The sequence below is a fragment of the Vulpes vulpes genome, chromosome 13, assembly GCF_048418805.1.
Source record: "Vulpes vulpes isolate BD-2025 chromosome 13, VulVul3, whole genome shotgun sequence".
Classification (NCBI taxonomy): domain Eukaryota; kingdom Metazoa; phylum Chordata; class Mammalia; order Carnivora; family Canidae; genus Vulpes; species Vulpes vulpes.
Window position 1 is genome coordinate 58454229 of NC_132792.1, and position 19815 is coordinate 58474043.

The window sequence follows — 19815 nt, forward strand, 5'->3', positions numbered from 1 at the left end:
TCCCTTTTAACCTTGTAGACTAAACGTAGTTGCTACAGTTTCAGAGGCTCCACTGAATGAGCCAGAGAAGTGGCCTTCTCACTTGAGGGGAGACACCTTCCACTCCACGACTTACACTCGTGCTGTTGATTAGTAGACGCAGGGCAGGCCCCTGGAGATAAGCCTTTCACAAACAGCTGAGGGAAAACAAGCCGACAGCGGTCAATATGATTTACCTTTAGACTGACAGTCATTTTTTTTAAGCCATTGTGAGACACTGAATCTGAGATTAGTTCTGCCATCCACGGGAAAGGGGACCTGAGCTTCAAAGGGACCCAATCTAGTGGCTCAAACCAGCGCTAGGATCTCCTCTTTCTCCCTGATCTTCAGGAAAAAGAAGTTTGCATAAAAACCTTACTTCCAAGTCAAAGAGCCTAAAGAGGGAAATTCAACCTGAGAAGCTTTCCTTGGGGGGGGGGGGGGGGAGTCCTAAAAAATTAAAATCCTCCCAAGACACTCAGCACTCAGTTATTCTCAGCCTCAACCACCAGCATCCCCCGCCCCCCGCCTCGGTCCAGCGGGTGGGCGGTTCTTACGGTTTTTTCTTATAAAAGCTTCCAGATTCCTCGGATCCACCCAGCCCTGACACCCTGATCGGGGTGCGCGGCCCGAGGTCGGCGTCCCTGCCTCCTTCCCCGGCGCCCCTGGCTTCCTGCGCTGCGAGTAGCCCGGGACGCGCAAGCCCTTCCCGAAGTTCCCGGGGCCCGCGGGCGGCGGGCGGGGGGGCTCCCGGCTCCCGGCTCCCGGCGCTCCCTCCCCGCAGGTGCGGGCGCCCGCGCGGAGCAGCCGCGCAGCTGGCGCAGGTGGCGCAGGTGGCGCAGGTGGCGCCGGGGCGCGGTCGATGCGGCGCAGCCTGAGGAAGATGCTGAGCCCTGGGAAGCAGGAGGAGCCCCAGGGCGCAGTGTACCGGGGCGTGGAGAACCACTCGGACGACTCCATGGACGCGCTTAAGGTACCCTGGGCGGCGGGCTGGGCCGGCGGCGCTTACCTGGGCGCTCCGGAGTTCCTGGGGTCCGGCCGCCCGCAGCCCCGGGACGCGAGGAGGCCGCGCACGGGGCGGGGGGGCACCCGGGGAGGGGAGGCCCTTTGCGGGGTCGGTGGTCTTCGCGAGGCGCCCAGGGCTAGGATGGGCGTCTGTCCCCGACACCCCGGCGTCAGGAGAGGTCAGGGGACCGCGCGCTTGGGGCCTCAGCGAAGCAGTCCCTGGCTTTCCGAGCAGGGCCAGCGGGAGGGAGGGTCTCTCTCTCTCTTTTAATTTTTTTAAAGATTTATTTATTCATGAGAGGCAGAGACACAGGCAGAGGGAGAAGCAGGCTCCACGCAGGGAGCCCGACGTGGGACTCGATCCCGGGACTCCAGGATCACGCCCTGGGCTGCAGGCAGGCGCCAAACCGCTGCCCAGGAAGGGTCTCTTTTGTCTCTTTTTGAATGTTAAAATACCACGTGTCTCTTCTGCAAACTGCACCCCCCCCCCCCATCCCTTTCCAAAGTGGAATCTAGTTGAAGTTCCTCAGGTATTTTCCAGAGCACAGGGAGAGGGGGAGTTTGCACAAATTCACACACGTGACTTGTGAAATTGTATTTTAGAGCGCTTTAAAATTCAGCACCTGGAGACGTACCTCACTCTTTTTTGCAGCATTATAGTATTCCCTTGTGTGAACGTATCCTGATTTACTTCACTAGTGCAGCATGAGTGGGCACTTAGGTTGTTTTTGTTTTGTTTTGCTATCACACATGTGATTGTGTCTGTGAGCGTGGATACGGCTTATTGTTTTAGTACATTAGTGAATAGTATGTATGTTAAAGTCTTAGCAGGGCCAAGTGGTATGCCTAGCTTTAATTTTGATGGAAATCATCAGATTGACCTCTAAATAGGTTGCACAAGTTGACACTGTTGCCATCGTGTGAGTCAGGCCTGTGTAGTAAATCACATAAAGGGACAAACCAGACTTCCCCTTTTTGTGCATCCCGATTAAACACTGATCTTTTCTTTTTTTTCTCCTCCTTAATGTTAGCATATTAACTAGGCTTTTTAGGCTTAATCCGAAGAATTGATGACATGAGTTGATTTCAAGCACTAGGATAGTGTCTTTGGAATTAGTATTACAGATTGGAAGAAAATTTTATATTTCAAAAATCTTATCAGAAATATTTCATTTACCAGTGTGGTTTTGTTTTCAAGAGATACTTGCTGAAGGATTTCTCTAGCACAGAGTCTCTAACTTCATGTTTTTGTCTTCATTTAGTTTTATTGCCTAAGTCAAGTAGAGCCATTTATATTATTTAAGGCTTTTAGAAGCCACAATAGAGCTTGTTAGTTTGAAGGGCTTATGTATTTTATTATCTACAGTAATGTCAGCCCTGAGACCAATTGCAAATCAGTATGTATAATATTGTGGAAAGTTCTGACTCTAAGGATTTACTGATTGAAAAGACACAGTATAGGGGCAGCCCGGGTGGCTCAGCGGTTTAGTACTGCCTTCAGCCCAGGGCATGATCCTGGAGACCTGGGATCGGGTCCCATGCCGGGCTCCCTGCATGGGGCCTTCTGCCTGTATCTCTGCCTCTCTCTCTCTCTCTCTCTCTCTCTCTCTCTCTCTCTCTGTGTCTCTCATGAATAAATATACTAAATATACTAAATCTTAAAAAAAAAAAAAGACACAGCGTATAGTATTTTCTCCAGCATAGACATACCATCTCAGGAATACTAACAAAAATCAAAGGATGGAAGAAACCTTACAAGATGAGAAAGGTGGGAAAGAACCATCTGACTGAAGCCTTTACCTATTTCCATGACTTTCTTTCAATAGAGTTAATACATTAGCATTTGACTCTTCATTTGCAGGTCTTTCACCTAGTTTCCCTCTTTTTTACCCCATTGCTGCTTGTGTGTATTTCATTAAAGCAATTTAGAACAAATGTATTTGATATCTCTGTTTTAAAGTGCTTAGAATGAGCTTCTTTAAAAAGTCATGTAGTCTGTTATGTTCTGTATCTGGTCATATAGTTCAGAATCCAAAAGAATCTGAAGTAACCCTGTGACAATAAAAAGCTGTATTGAGTGAATATATAATAACTTTGTCTAAATGACATCCTTGGTTACTTCCAGTACTTTAAGAAGTCTCTTCAAAACCCGACTTATCATATTGTGTACTGAATTCTTTTTGTGTGTGTGTGTGTTTTTGTTTTGTTTTGTTTTTGTGTTTGTGTACTGAATTCAAACTGGTTAGCACTTCTGATGAACTTATATAAAGTACTTAGATGCTCTTTTGTCATTGTGAATTCAACAGTACCTTATGAGCATCTGAACATAGTACTTGTTCTCAAGAGTGTAATGGGATTTGTATTGACAACACATCAATGAACAGACCTGTAAATTGTTCTCTCTGGCACTGGGGGTGGGCAGTGTAATCCTTTTATTATCACTGGGAGATCATCAAATTCAATACTTCCAAATGTAATTAGATGCTTTCTTTGATATAGTGAGACATTGTGAAACAGCTCATTTCTGTAAGAAGCTTATTTTAAATTTATTACTGAATCTGTTTAAGTTTGGAAATATTTGCATGCTCATTGTTCTATCCTTCACTAAAATTGTGTGTTTTGTAGTTGAAAAGTGATACCTGTGTATTTAAAGGAGTCATAGAAAAGTGATTTCTTTGGTACTATTGTGTGATAACAGCAAAAACCAAAATTCACAATTTTAAGGGATTTTGTCTTATTTATTTCAGCCTGGCATTTGTTGAATGAATGCTTTTGTTGTTGTTGAATAAGTCATATGCTCCATGTTTATTAACTATTTTAAAATACATTAGGTACTTTAATACTTTATTTCATGTGAGCAGATGTGATCAGTTACAACAAAGGTAGAATTAAAGCAAATATCTGGATCATTTATTTTAAGAAAGTTTCTGTATTTTCAGGAAGCAGTTATTTAAGATGATTCCTATGGTAAGGTACTGTCTTGTAAGATGTTTAGGTTCGTGTGATGAGATATTTGTTAAGAAATACCTTCAGAAAATAAAACAGACAGATGTATTATTTGGTCACATATATGCAAAGCTGGGAGGGACATTGAGAAATAATTTTTATTTTTTTTTAAAGATTATTTATTTATTTATTTATTTATTTATTTATTTATGATAGATATAGAGGGAGAGAGAGAGAGGGAGGGAGGCAGAGACACAGGCAGAGAAGCAGGCTCCATGTCGAGAGCCTGACGCGGGACTGGATTCCGGGACTCCAGGATCGTGCCCTGGGCCAAAGGCAGGCGCCAAACTGCTGAGCCACCCAGGGATCCCCGAGAAATAATTTTAGTTTATATATTACCATAGCAGTGGAATGAGGTTCCATTAATTTTTCTCATTGATTTCTAAAAATGTAGTCTGGGAGGGTCTCCCTTCATGGAGCCTGCTTCTCCCTCTGCCTGTGTCTCTGCCTCTCTGTGTGTCTCTCAAGAATAAATAAAAGGTAGTCTGGAAAAATTGTAGGGTGTATAATAGTCCATATGGCTCCACCTGCTGCTCTGTAAGAGCTCTGGGTCTTCCTTTCTTTTCTCCTTCCTTCACTCTCTCTTTCTGGAAAACCTATTTGCATATATAGAATATCATCCAAAATAAGTATGCAAATGTGTAGTATACATACAGCATACATAGTGTGAGGAATGAACTAGAGAGTATTTCTCAAACTTTTTATTTTTTTTAAACCTTTTTTAAAAAAATTTTATTTATTTATGATAGTCACACAGAGAGAGAGAGAGAGAGAGAGAGAGAGGTAGAGACATAGGCAGAGGGAGAAGCAGGCTCCATGCATCGGGAGCCCGCTGTGGGATTCAATCCTGGGTCTCCAGGATCGCGCCCTGGGCCAAAGGCAGGTGCCAAACCGCTGCGCCACCCAGGGATCCCTCAAACTTTTTCTTATCTTAAAATCCCTTTACACATGAACAAAATTGAAGATTTCAAAGAATGCTTGTTTATGGGGTTAAAGCTTCCAATAATTACCATGTTAGAAATTAAAGTGGAGAAAAAATTCAAAACATGAGAATACATGGCACACATTACAGTAACTGTCAGCATTGTAATGTCACCATACATTCTATGGCCTGTGTCTCACTGTGCAGTCGTGAGAGACATAAAGGCTAAGCTAGAGGAATGGCATCTTGTAGCTCTCGTGAAAGCGTCAAGAAGGAGGGAGAATTTAAGAGGGCATTAGGAAGGCGAAATGGAAAGGAAAGAGAGAAGGGCCCACTTCGTTCAGGTGGACAACCTGGTATAGCTCAAGCTAAGCACAACATGAACACAGCATTGTGCTAGAAGAGACTGGCATCTGGAGTAGAACACTTGTATGCAATTCAGAGACATGCCAGGGTTTGGCTACAGCCTCAGTTTTAGGCCAAAATCTACAATTTGCCTTTGGCAGTCAAATAGCAAAATAAGTAATTCAGTGCCATTTCTGATGTCTCTGGACTGATGTGTTATCAGTAATACCACCATACCTAAGCAATATGAAAATGTTATCAGTAGAGTAAGATAGGTCGTATTTCTTGATAATACCTAAGTACTTTCAAATATAAGGAATTCTAGAAGCAACTTTGAATAAAACTTGTCAATTGAAGCATAATAAATATAATTAAAATTGATTTTTTTGAAAATTCTTAATCTCTATAAAACAGACACTAAGAATTTTCAAGTAGGGAACTAGAATGGGGAATTAGAGATTGTCAGTTAAGAGAGGATCCATTAGACAATTTTTGGAAAACCAATATACTTTTGATCTAAAATATTTGTGAAAATTTAAATAATGCAAGGCAGGATAATAGAACCAAGTTTATCACATGAAGGCTTTTATAAAATTTTGTTACATTTATAACATCAAATAAAATTTGATGTATTTAATTTTTAAAGATGTATTTAATTTTTAGTAAGTCCATTCTGGTTAGGCCATGAGATTTTCTAGAAAAAATTCTGTTTGGGAATTTGTGATATCTTGTGAGAACGAATCAAAAGCAGAATGTCAACACTGTCACCACAAAATTTTATAAGGAAGAAACACAATGTCATTTATGATAAATTATCCTGAGTCCAGTCATAATAAAGAATATAAAAAGCATGAGAAAGAAAAGAGAATGTTAGAGAAAAATATTCAAAAAAAGCCTCTTACTCCTCCCCTGATATCAGAGGAAGCGAACATGTGTTTAGAGTTACACTTTCACAGGCCAGAGACCACAGCCAACTATGCCTAAAAACCTACTGAACTTGCTTTCTAATGTCTGTCCTTATGGTTTATAATATCTTAGTCTGTCACACAGCTCATTCTATGACAATGATTTTTACCCCAGTTTCTATTGTATGTTGGTTTTTCCAGCATTCACCAGCCAGCCAAAATATATATACCATGCATCTCCTGTTGAAATTATGACTTTGCCATTGACTGGGTACCTTTAGCCAAATTGTGTAACCTCTCAGTGTCCTTGTATCTGGTCCTTAGTATTAGTGTACAATAATGCTTGCATTTTCAGTATGCAGAGAACGATGAGGAGGTTGAGCAGACTTGGCCTGGTGCAGGAAACTGGTAGCCAAAAGAGGAGGAATTACTTAATCCTGGGGGTGGGGGGGTGGGGAAGAGGGGCGTGGATAGCCATCTAGACTACTGATAAAGTAAGTTACATGGCATTGCTTCAGTATGATTCTAGTGCTGCTATATAATGAAACATTGGTTGGGAATTGACTGTCAGCAGGAAGGTCAAAGAGAGGACCATAATTTAGATTCCTGGACTTAATCTTTTGCATTCATGAAAATCTTTTTATCTAATCAAAATCTCTCATGCTATGATTTAAGTACATTTTCACCTGGCAAAGAAAATTTCTCTATATTTTCATATACTTATTATTTCTTAGATCACATCGCTTAGAATTACTTCAACAAAACTTTTCTCGAGGGCTTTATTTCTACAGCATATACAAAGTTTATTATCAGAAAAGCAAGTCATTTATTTAATGCACTTATTAATGTTCAGGCATTTAGTTATACCTTCTATATGTCTTGTACTCATTTTGTGTTCTTCAAAAAATGTTTACTTTATCATAAGTGTGATAAATGGTTTTGAATGATGGTAACCTTTTAATAATTACTTGTATTGTGGTGCCTGGATGCTCAATTGATTAAGCGTCTGACTCTGGATTTCATCTCAGGTCTTGATCTCAGGGTTGTGAGATTGAGCCCCAAATTGGGCTCCACCCTCAGCAGATTATCTCTCTCTTTCTTTCTCTCTCTCCCCTTCTCCCTCCGCCCCTCCCTCCTTTAAAAACTTAACTTGTATTAATAAGTTTTATGTTTGCTTGTTGGAGGTAACAATTTTTATATACTTCCAGGTGGTTTTTGATGGAAGTACATGTCGATATAAAAACTTTATGAAGAAACGAAAGAAATTAAACAAATATGATAATATGAACACATCCCCTTTGCACCATGCCGCAGAAGAAGGTCAAGTGGAGCTGATGGAGATGATCATCAGTGACTCCTCTTTTGAAGGTCACAGGATGTTACAATGAGTGCCGCATAAGTCCATAATCCCATTAGATTCATTGGGAAGAGTGGCATGAAGGAATTCTGAAGGGCAAATTACTTCCAGATTATAAAGGGCCTGAGTACCTCACTCAGGAGTGTGGTTTTCCCTTCAGGCTGGTGCTCCTCAAATATTTCCACTGAAATACTGCAAAGGGTGGTACAGAGATCTGGGATAGTACACAATATGCATACACATACACATATATACACATATACATTTTATGTATTCTTCTTCATTATTTCCATTGAGATAATTTTGCACTTAAATTGCATATCACTGAATAAAATTGAGACTCTAAGAAGATGGAACATCTTCTATCCAGCTTTGTGCACACTTAGCCTTGTTTGAGAAACTCAACTACAGTCACATAAGGAAGGGGAATGGCACAGATTTAAGCAGTGAGATATTGTGATAAGACCTTTATTATCTAAAAATGATTCTATCAATATTGTAGAAGATGGATTATAAATGGAAGCCTAGTTGAAAAGCTACTCTAGTAGCAAAAAGAAGATGAGAATCCACCAGGGTTTTGGTATTGGAATAGGGAGAAAGGGAGAGAATCAGGAGCTATTTTGCATGTAGTGTGGACAGTGCTTGATAAGAGACTGAGTGTGAGGAGTAAGTGGCAAGCAGTTAAAATGACTTTGAGATTCCTAATTTAGGAGATTCGGCTAATAGTATAGCTATCCAGAAAAGAAGGCATATAAAAAGAACAGAAGACAAATGAGAATGACGTGTGAAGAATAATGAGTTTGATTTGGGCATACTAAGTCTTAAAGGTCCAAAGGGCAACTACTTGGAAATATCCAGTAGACTGGTAGCTAGTGTTATAGTAGACTAGAACTCTAGAAGGGGGAAAACTGCTCCCATGGGGCCATTGTTCAAAGAAAGTAGCTGAGGCTGTGGAAGTGCATGAAAATCCTGTAGGAGACCTCGAAATTGATAGCAAAGGTAGCTAAGGGGAGAGCACCGATATTAAGGATCAGATGGCAGAGGAAAAGCCAGCAAGAGGATGGTGAAGAGGATGGTGGATATGAGATTGATGGTAAAGAAGCTGAGGGAAGAGTTATTGGATAGATGCATCATAAAGATAACTGCACCAAAGAGATGCAAGTAGGAAGAAGATCACAGTAACTCTTGTGTTCAAAGGCCTCAGTTACCTTTGTAAAAATGATTTCTGAGAACTGATAGAGATAAAAGTCAAATTCAAGTTATTTAATGAGTGAATGGGCATTTATCATTTTAGGCCCCTGTTTAAGTTTGGTGCTGAATGAATTGCTTGAATGGAGTATCTTGATCAAACATAATGGTCAAAGAGAGAGAGAGAGAGGGAGGGGGGGAGATAGAAGGAGGGGGAGTGTATATGTGTGGCTGAGAATGAGGTACTTGGATGAATGAAAGTGGAAAGATAAATTTTGGAAGGGGAAAAAATGGGAAATATGGATGCAGCATAGTTGCTCATGGGCCCCAAATCATGACTGAAGACTGCTCCCTCCAGATATAATAATATCCTGCCACTAATTAAAATGGTTGATAAAACAGTCAGTCATGTCTAGAAGACACTGTGGTATGAAAGGGCATGTTCTTATGCTGAGCTTCCAGGGTAAATAGTACAATATGTCATATTATAGAAACAAGTGGCAACGATGTGTAGCATCAGGGGCACAAGCTCTAATTCCAGTCTTATGTTTTATTCGTGGTGTGTCTTTTTTTTCTCATTAATATTTTTTGAACCATTGCTATGGGTCACGCTACTAAGAACTTTGAAGACATGATTTGATATTCTTCTCCCTGAAATGTTACAAAGTATATATATTTTAAATTTTTTCTTTCCCCCTTCCCTTCTTCCCTCCTTTCTCCAACTTCCTCCTTTCCTTCCTGCCAAATTTGAATATGTTAACACTAGGTTGAAAGAGTAAGACAGTTTACAGAACTCCATATTGGTTGTGTAACATTGGCAAGATTTTAAACCTCTCTAGGCTTCATCTTTATTTTTCTGAAAAATGGTCATGGTTCCTTGTAGACTATTGGAGGGTTGAGGGCAATAATGGTTGTATGGAACACAGAGATTCTGGCATATAGTTACTGTTTTTATATAAGCTCAACATTTTACAACTATCCCCAAATTCATACTGCAGATAAAAACACATAGCAAGAGGAGAATCTATTTCTTGTGGATGCTGCAGATAGACCTCTAATTCATTTGACATTCAATGCCATACTTCAGCATACTGTAGGTGTCCATTAGATGTTTTTGGTAACTGAAGCTATATTTTAATTTTTTAATAAAGAAGGGCCTATGTCAGTAGCACTTGGCAGTGAGTTTTGAGGTGAACAGGCATGCCATATGTATTGAATATAGTTCAAGCAAAACCTAACTCTTATTTTGATGTCTTTTTTTTAGTGCTGAATGTGATGGATGATTATGGAAATACCCCTCTGCACTGGGCTGCAGAAAAAAACCAGGTTGAAAGTGTTAAATTTCTTCTTAGCAAAGGAGCTAACCCAAACCTCCGAAACAGCAACATGATGGCACCCCTTCATATAGCTGTGCAGGGCTTGCACAATGAGGTGATAAAGGTAAGGCTGCTGTTCGTGCCCCCTCAGAGCATGGGCCAGGGCCCAGGTCCAGAGTCACTGCTGGAACCATAGTGGTCCATCTAGCCTGCCATTGTGAACAAAATAGAGTAATTATAACATTGGTTTTGCTTTTGACCAGCCGATAATGATTGATGATGATAGTTTTTATCGAAGAGTTATGTATCAGTATTTTTTTAAAAAAGCTTTGTATATCTCAGTTTTTAAATCCTCATTAAAAGAAACAAGACTATGTAGTAAGACTATTATTATTATGCCTATTTTGTACCTGAGGGAACTGAGGCAGAGAGAGAATGAAATAATTTGCCTAATCTCATATAACTGGTTGAAAGCCAGAATTAGAAATTTTGTCCTCTTTGTGTTTGTGACTTAATAATGCTTTACTTTTTTTTAACCCGATTAAATGATTAAAAGGAAGACAGTGATGAATTCCTCAACAAAGACATAAAAACATAGTTGTGATTTACTGTTTTTTGTTAGAGTAGATGACATGCCTTAGTGGATGGCATGTCTTAGCAGAAGACATAATGATACTTTTGAGGGATTTCTAATTTTTTTGTGAGTATTCAGAGTGAGTTTCGTCAAATAGAGAAAATACTGGAAAATGCCAAAAGAGTAAGGTTTAGTCCCAGGCTTTTAAATTGCATTGCAGAGTCTCACACACCCACTTACTTAGATAGCAATGAAGTTTACAAATGGATCACATTCCACATATTTATTTCTGAGAGAGGCAGTTTGGAACTTACAGTGTTTTCCTGAGATAATTACATTGCAGATAATTACTTGAATATTGTGCTAAGCCACATATCTTAATCAGTTTGAATTGCTATAACAAAATACCATAGATTGTGGGCCTTAAACAACAAGCATTTGTTTCTCACAGTTCTGAAGGCAGGGAAGTCCAAGATCAAGGCACTAGCTGACTTGGTGTCTGATGAGGGCCCGCTTCCTGTTTCCATAGATGGCTCTCATCTTACGAAGCAGAAGGGGGAGAGAGATTTCTGGGATTTCTTTTATAAGGGCACTACTGTCATTCTTAATCACCTTCTGAAGGCCACCCCCACCCTAATACCATCACAATGGGGATTAGAATTTCAACATAGGAATTTTGGAGGGACAAAAATATCTGGCCCATCACAGCATACCAAAACCTACTTTGTCTATAAATCACCAAAGAAATCCCAAGAGTGTTCTTGAACTCCATGCTCCCATTAGCCCGGATACCTTCCTCTTAGCCCCTTGGGTGATTGGTTCCTTGAAGTCAGGCAAAGAGGGTGTGAGGAGCCTGCTTTCTGCTTTCCTACTGTAACTTGTGTATAGCTCAATAATAATACTTAGCACATGGTATTACAATCCAATGTTCATGTGGTTTTCTCTGGCCCTGGTTGGTTATCCTTGAAGGAAGGACTGTGTGCGACTCATCTAAATATCTCCAGTCCTCACCACTATGGCTCTTGAATAAATGAAGTTGTAAATGGGCTTTTTGCTTAAAGGAGAAGGAATGAGCTTAAGTATCAGTCCTTAAGAAGGTGGTTCAGGATAGCCCCTTGAGGAGGTTTTTGAAGAGGCCTTTGGCAGTAGGCTGCTTTTAAAATGTCTGCATTATTTGTAAGCCAGCCGGTTATTCTATACCAATTACATTGGGCCACTGGTGACTGTGGGGACACCCGGGACACCCCTCCTCCTCCTCCCAGAGAGGCCACATATTTCCTCAAGGAACACTTATGCTTCCTCTGAAGGCTCTTTTTAGAAGCTAATACCCATCAGCTGAATTAATCTTGATCCTGAAAGTGTGATTTGGGAATTCAAAGGCAGGTAATGGTTTAAAAGCTATTGTTAATTAGAAATCAGAAATCTCAAGACTAACAAATATAGAAAGGTATCACACAGAAATAGAGAAGAAAATTTAGAAACAAGCCCATAACTGATTTATAAATTTAGATGGTAGATATAACAGAGTTTCCCGGTGACACCAGAACAAAAAAAAATAGTAGAGTTATAAGAGAATTGAAATTAGTTGTCTCTCTTTTGCTTGGTCTTTCTCACCATTACTTCATCTAAAACTATTTTCAAACCCCTCTACTTCACTGGAGATGAAGAGAATGGAAGGAGGAGAGAATTTTGGAGTGTTTCTCTCTGTGCTTGCAAGCAAATCCTGTAGGGGTGCCTCTCCCAGTTACGTCCATTGGCCTGTACCCCACTGGCCTTTGCTGAATGTAGAATGTTTCTCCATTGTTTACTTGGCCAGCCTTCCCCCAGACCTTCTACCACATGCTTATAAAGTAAATTTTTACTTGCCCTTCACCTCAAGTTCTTGGACAGACACCAGTAGTGTGCAGTGTTCCCTGGGAGACGTTGGCCTTGTTTCTCATAGCCTGTAAGCCTTTAGTGCTTAGGACTTACTCCCTATGTATTCAGTGGTTTAACAAACCCCCCCCTCCCCCCAATGAGGTTTCCTGGATTTTTATCAAAGGGACCTCTGGAGGCCACACCTGCAAACTTCCATACTTGCCTGGTCATGAGTAAATCTGAAATGAGCACAGTTTAGTTGCTCTCTCTGGGATCTCTGCCACATGTAATCTTATCCGGCTTTATGAAAAATTGTGCTTATGGTAGTAAGCAATACCATGCTAATAAGTGCTATAAATCTATGATCTAGGTCCCCGCACCCCTGCTCCTGCCATTGGCCAGCCTGCCTGGTGGCGCGGGCCTGGATTGGCTGGACCGCGAAGGGCAGGGGTGGGGTGTGCAGGGAAGGAGGGGGCAGGGCATGTGAACAAAGCTGATCAGAGGCTGCTCCGGGCTGCGCAGGAAAAAAGAAAAAAAAAAACAAAAACTATGATCTATGATTCTAAGAGGGCAAACAGAGAAAAATCTCTTACAGACTCAGTAGGTTATTTTACATGGGAATCTGGAGTTTGTTGAGAACAGAATATGTAAGTGCCTAAAGTTCAGAATGAACCTGTGCTCTCATTTTCTTTCATCTATCAATAATTTCCTATGTATTCTTATATACTAAAATGTGAGTTTAATTTTGTTTTATGAGCAAAGGTAATTAGTAAGCCTAATTCATTTGCGGACATAACAGGGCATATTCTATTAAAGGGCTCTGTGCACCATTTTTTTTTTTTTTAAGTCAAGGTTTTTAGGAAACAGTTTAATTATTTTTGAGGAATTTAGTTGTAAGCACATATTACAGTTTTATCATAATCTTGCTATAAGAAAAAGACCTCTAGTAGTCCAAATCAAACGTTCTGTCTTGGGAGAGACATTTATGTGAGATAATTATTATTAGATTTAATATAAAATGAAGACTGGTTAAAGATTTATATATAGATTCTTAGCCATGATCAGCTGGAAGTCGACCATGTGTGAAAGGGTGTCTTGAGTACACCACGAAGGTTCACAAATGAGTTGTGTCTTTCCACAATGTCCACTTTATTCAATCATAAAGCAGACTTAATCACAATTACAAAGCAGGTTTGGGATTTCAAACTCAGTGACATTTCACCATGTGATTAACCTTGGCTTCTTACACAGCACACAGCAGAACATAAGACAAGCTGCACAACAAACAAAATAACAGAGGGTGTAGGAAGTCAACGAACCAACAGTGAAGTCACTTTGTGGGTTCACAGTTGAGATGTGGCCTCAGTCCAGTTTGGGTCAGCTCTTACCACTTACTGCTTCTATGTTCAAGCAGTGAAGGACCTCAATTCTGTTTGGAGATCTACTGGGTAGGGCCTCCAACGGCAGCTGGCTGTCTTAAGTAGTCAAACATAGAGCAGTCATGTTTGAAGAGTCTGACAGTTTGCTATAAAACTCCTCCTCTTTTTAAAGGGATTTAATCAGTCTTGGGCTTCTGCAGACCTCCTCTGGTTCTCCTTGCTATCAGTTCTGGGGTGTCAGCTGATGCTGGTCCCAGCAAGATCTTCTAACTGCAGTACCTTAACTGCTGGCATCATTGCTTGACACAGGCCCCTGCTTGACATGAGAGACTCTATTTTGCTCTCTACAGAGGGTAACAGATCATCAGATAAATTCCATCAGAAAAATTGCTTAACCATTTTATCAGAAATGTTATTACATCATAGAAAAAGTTTCTGTTCCAGACTAAGTTGGAATTAAGTCATACCAGTGTTACATGAACTCTCTCTTCTCTGATGAAGAAAATAGAGTTTTTAATTGACATTTCCCAGAATACTTAGAATAAAAGTACAGGAAAAAGACTGGAGGAGAAAAAGTAGCCCTTCCCTTCCCCTCTCTCCTTCCCTTCCCCCTCTCCCCTTCCCTCTCTCCTATCACTTCCTTCTCTGTCTCTCCCTTCTTCCCCTCTCTTCTTTCTCTACACTCACATTCCAAATGGCTCCACAAGTTTATTTTCTTGAAGCTTTTAGTTAACATAGTTCATTTAATACAAGTGAAAATTATTAAGTGAGCTGTTTACTTGTATCCACGTGTTACTCTACTTCCAGTTTCACAACTCCATATTGCCTTAATTGATGTGATATAAAAATTTTCTTCCTTCCTTCCTTCCTTCCTTCCTTCCTTCCTTCCTTCCTTCCTTCCTTCCTCCTCCAGTCTTTGGAGAGAGAGAGAGCAAGAGCACGTGTATGCATGTGAGGGGTGGGGAGAGAGAATATTAAGCTCCATGCCCACCACAGAGCCTGATACATGGCTTGATCTCATGACCTTGAGGTCATGACTTGACCCCAAATCAAGAGTCAATAGTTTAACCAACTGAGCCACCCAGGTGCCCTGAAATCAACATTATTTCATCTTTTTTTGGAAATTAATGTAGTACCAACTATGTACAAGGTTTGTGCCAGATTCTATGGGAGAGGGATGAAAAAAGATGAATAAGGACATGGTCCCTAGCATTCAGGAGCTTATAATCAAATGGAACACAAATATTCTGTTTGGAAACTTGAAAGCTAACTGTTTGACCATTATTCCCCTCTTTTGTGTAGGTCTTGACTGAGCACAACAGTACAGATATTAATTTGGAAGGAGAAAATGGAAACACAGCTGTGATAATCGCATGCTTGAGAGATAACAGTGAAGCACTGCAAATCTTGGTTTGTATTTTTACCATTCCCCCCCCCCCATTTTCTTTCCTTTCATTAGAATAACATGAATCATTGTTATTTATAATAACTCAGTTTCTCTTCTTAGCAAAATATAAAATACAGAAAATGCCAGAAAAAATAGTTCTGTGTTGCTTCTGTATTTGTACACACTCTTTAAATCCTAAATTGAGGGATCCCTGGGTGGCACAGCAGTTTAGCGCCTGCCTTTGGCCCAGGCCGCGATCCTGGAGACCCGGGATCGAATCCTACGTCGGGCTCCCGGTGCATGGAGCCTGCTTCTCCCTCTGCCTATGTCTCTGCCTCTCTCTCTCTCTCTCTCTCTCTCTGTGTGTGACTATCATAAATTAATTAAAAAAATAATAAAAAATAAAATAAATAAAATAAAATAAATCCTAAATTGATCTGAGGCTGCTTATAGAACACTAACAGGAAAATATTAAAGAAAATGTGAAGAGATTCAAGTGAAAAGAAAGTATAGACAGCAAAACTGAAGATGAACCTGGTGGTCAGGCTAGACTACAAAATACAAACCAAGATTTGTTAGTAAAAGTGGACCATACTTTTGACTTTGAGCTTCTGAATAGTCTAAGAGACATACATAATCAGCTGTAAACTTACTGTTGGGATCATGATATAAAAGTGAAGAGAAACAGCCATTCATGTTCCCAGGAAGTTGCTGCCATGGATTCTCAGAAAGGGAGCCCTGTGTAACATAATGACCAAGGTCCTTGGCTGCAGCCCTAAAAGTAGAGCAAGCCCTCTCTCTGGTGAGATTTCCTGGGGGTGGTCCACTGAAACCCTGGAGATGCCCATCTAAAATGACTGACTCCCACCCTACATAGTATCCCTCTGTGGTACTAGAATTCCAGAAAATAGCTTTCTTTCAACTATCCCTTAATCACTTGTATGTTATTCAGGCCAGGGTATATATTTTTGCCACTTGATTTTTTTTTCTTCTCGATTATCCCAGAGAGTAGGAAAATGAAATAAAATAATTTTAGAACATCTTCCTGAATATTTAACTTTACAGGGCAACTCAGGTGGCTCAGTGGTTTAGCGCCTGCCTTCGGCCCAGGGTGTGATCCTGGAGACCCCGGATCAAGTCCCACGTCATGCAGGCCCTGCATGCAGCCTGCTTTTTCCCTCTGCCTGTGTCTCTGCCTCTCTCTTTCTCTCTCTGGTCTCTCGTGAATAAATAAATAAAATCTTAAAAATAAATAAATAAATTTACAAATATGTTCTAACATGTTAATTAGGTGTTTTGGAGAAAAAAATACATATTCCTATAAACTGTCATGATTCGACCAAAAAGAAGATAAATATAAATTAATTAACACTCAAGCCAAGAACTTAGAAAAAGAGCCTCAAATTAAAGACAAATTCTAATAAAGAAACAAAAGAAAATTCTAATAAAGGAATAGTAAAGTTGAAAACAAAGTGATTTTTGGAATTATTTGATAAGTCGTTTCTTTGAAAAAGATGATAAAATCAATCTGGTATGAGGCAAATCTAAATAAAACAAAAAGATAAAGTGCAAATCACAGAGGACTTTGTCTGGATATGATGGGGGATTTTAAGGTAACAAAAGATCAGTGTGCATAATCCTATTCAAAAAAATTGGAAAATCTTTTTCAAATGGATAAATAGCTGAAAATAATTGAAATTTGGAAATTAAAAAGACTTTTAGAGAGCCATAAAAATTATTAAGAAATGCATTATTATGCTCTGGAGCCAGCTAGTTTTACAAGCTTTTATAGATTTTACAAGTTCTTTCAAACTTTCAAGGAGAAAGTTTCCATTTTAGGTAACTTTTTTATAGCACAGGAAAAGTGAAAATATGCAGATTAATTTTAAGGAGAAAATGAAATAATTCCAAAATTTGACAGTTTTCCTCAAAAGAAAAATTGTTATACCAGTTTTACATATAAATAAACATAGATGTAAAATCTTAAAAATACTATCAAAATTGATTGAAATCATTGAAAGAGTAACACACAGTGCCACATTGGCCTTATCTAGGGAATGTACAGATAGTTCAGTATCAGAGTATAGCATATCAATTGACCTGAGTAGACCAAGTATATGATTATATCCAATTATTTATCTTTAAATGGATAAAAACTTAAGGTATTATTATAAATCTGTGAAGAAAAGGCAGTATTCTACAGAAAATTGGCCAGGGACACCTTGCTGATATTCAGGGTTAGAGAAATTTTGACAAACCAAAGAAGTTCATTCACTGTGGGTGTGAATACTTTTTGATTCACCATTCCCAATTTTTGGAATACATTCCAAGAAGATAATTAAAGCTATTACTGATATTAATGCTAGTTGTACATCTATTAGAAGGAGAAAACTGAAAAAAAAAAAAAGAAGTTCAGTAATAGGGTTTTATTGTATAAAGTTTTATGTGTCCAAAAGTAGAGTATGTACTTAATAAAATCAAGACTGTCATTAAGTAAAAACTTTTTGAATAATAATGATCACACAGTATATACATAGTTACTTTTGCAAAGAAATAAGACAGAAATATTGTCTCCTAAAATGTAAACCAACACTGTCCCTGCAAGGTGAGATTATAGGTAGTATTTGCTTCTTCACAGTTTTCTGCTTTTTCAAATGCTTTCCTTTTGTGAAAATAAAAGGCACTTAAAACTGAAGTTCAGTGATGTGTAAAAAGTGATAGTTGAAAATATAAACTCAGAGATCAGGGTCTTTAGATTCAGTTCTTCTAACATCCTTTTAGTAGATGATTTCCATTAACAGAAATACCTGGTTTTCATAGTTAACAAGAGTGCTGGTTTTACCATTTATTAATTTTACATACATGAGAAGAAAAGAATCTGGGAAATATCATTTATATAAGGAATTTGAGCATACTTATAGGAGAAGTCATGATAATGTTTTTAAAACATTTCATTAATTCTATTGAAAAATGTGTTGACTTTAGTTGAAGTCAACAAGATTGATATTTTTATGTCTAAATTGCTACTTTATCTTTGGAAAATATAAAGTGGCTCTAGTTCATAATCCTAGCCTACTTTCAAAATTACCTTCTTGCCTAGATTTCATATACTATGAAGCTTTTCTATGTAGTGTTTCCTAGGCACAGAATCATGAAATGGCCTGGGAGAGGTATTTAATTCTTATTTATCCTTGTGATTTGGGGTTTAACTTGTGTCAGTTGACTTTTTTTTTTTTTTTGGTACTTTCTTTTCCTCCAGTTAAATAAAGGAGCTAAACCATGTAAATCAAATAAATGGGGATGTTTCCCTATTCACCAGGCTGCGTTCTCAGGTGCCAAAAAATGCATGGAAATAATATTGAAGTTTGGTGAGTAGGGGTCTTCATACATTATATTCTACAAAGAAGCCAATTCTGGTAGATGCTTATATTAATTTGAAAAAAATATTTAATAGAGTTTATACACAGGGTTTTACATGAGTCTAAATATCCTTTCTTTTTTTTTTTTAATTAATTTTTATTGGTGTTCAATTTACCAACATACAGAAAAACACCCAGTGCTCATCCCGTCAAGTGTCCACCTCAGTGCCCGTCACCCATTCCCCTCCAACACCCGCCCTCCTCCCCCTCCACCACCCCTAGTTCGTTTCCCCGAGTTAGGAGTCTTTAAAAAATTCCTTTTATTTATTTATAATGTTTGTTCTCTTGAATTCTATTTTCCTCTAAAGGTGAAGAACATGGATATAGCAGACAGTCTCACATTAACTTTGTGAATAATGGGAAATCTAGCCCTCTTCATATGGCTGTTCAAAGTGGTGACTTGGAAATGATTAAAATGTGCTTGGACAATGGTGCACACTTGGAACTGATGGAAGTAATTGTTCATGTTGTACATGCTGCTTTTATTTAGGGTTGTTATAAATTAGTTTCCAAAATGCTTTATAGCTCTTTTACAGTTAATTTAGATTGAAGGAGGCATTATTTTTTGCTGTTCATGTAGAAGCAGAATAAGAGAATATCCTACCTAGATTTCAACCTAGCCAAAGAATTTTGAGAGCTATCTGAAACAATTGCAAACACCAATACAGTACAGGTAATGATACTGATATTGATAGTAGAGGTACTGTCAGAGCTGTCAAGAGCTATCAGATTGCAAGGAAGCAAAATTGCTAGCTCTGATTCTTATATTAATGCTTGATTTTGTTGACTTTGGAAGAAAAAAACTCAGAGCTGAATTTAGATTATAGCTAAATTTGGACTTAAATATTGATTCTGATATTAAAACTCTTTACAGAATGGGAAGTGTACACCCCTTCATTTTGCTGCCACCCAGGGAGCCACTGAAATTGTTAAATTGATGATATCCTCCTATTCTGGTAGCAGCGATATTGTCAATGCAGTGGATGGAAATCAGGAGACACTCCTTCACAGGCAAGTTTCCTACCTATCATTGTGTATACACATTTTTAGTTCCATGTGTTAAATTATACCCTGCAAGGAAAAGTTAGCACTTATAGTAGCAGAGATTCTATAGTTCAAAAGAAAAGCACAGAGATA

General features: G+C 39.1%; 1 protein-coding gene across 1 annotated transcript in view; it reads left to right on the forward strand.

Annotated features, from left to right (window-relative positions):
- The first annotated feature begins 766 nt into the window (after nt 1-766).
- The window catches only part of TRPA1 (transient receptor potential cation channel subfamily A member 1), a 54391-nt gene continuing 35342 nt past the window's right edge, over nt 767-19815 (forward strand). The window contains exons 1-7 of the mRNA XM_026012548.2: nt 767-991; nt 7410-7569; nt 10011-10186; nt 15175-15282; nt 18519-18627; nt 18987-19132; nt 19553-19689. Coding sequence (XP_025868333.2) covers nt 881-991; nt 7410-7569; nt 10011-10186; nt 15175-15282; nt 18519-18627; nt 18987-19132; nt 19553-19689 — 947 coding nt within the window. The 5' untranslated portion in view covers nt 767-880. The remainder of the gene's footprint in view (nt 992-7409; nt 7570-10010; nt 10187-15174; nt 15283-18518; nt 18628-18986; nt 19133-19552; nt 19690-19815) is intronic.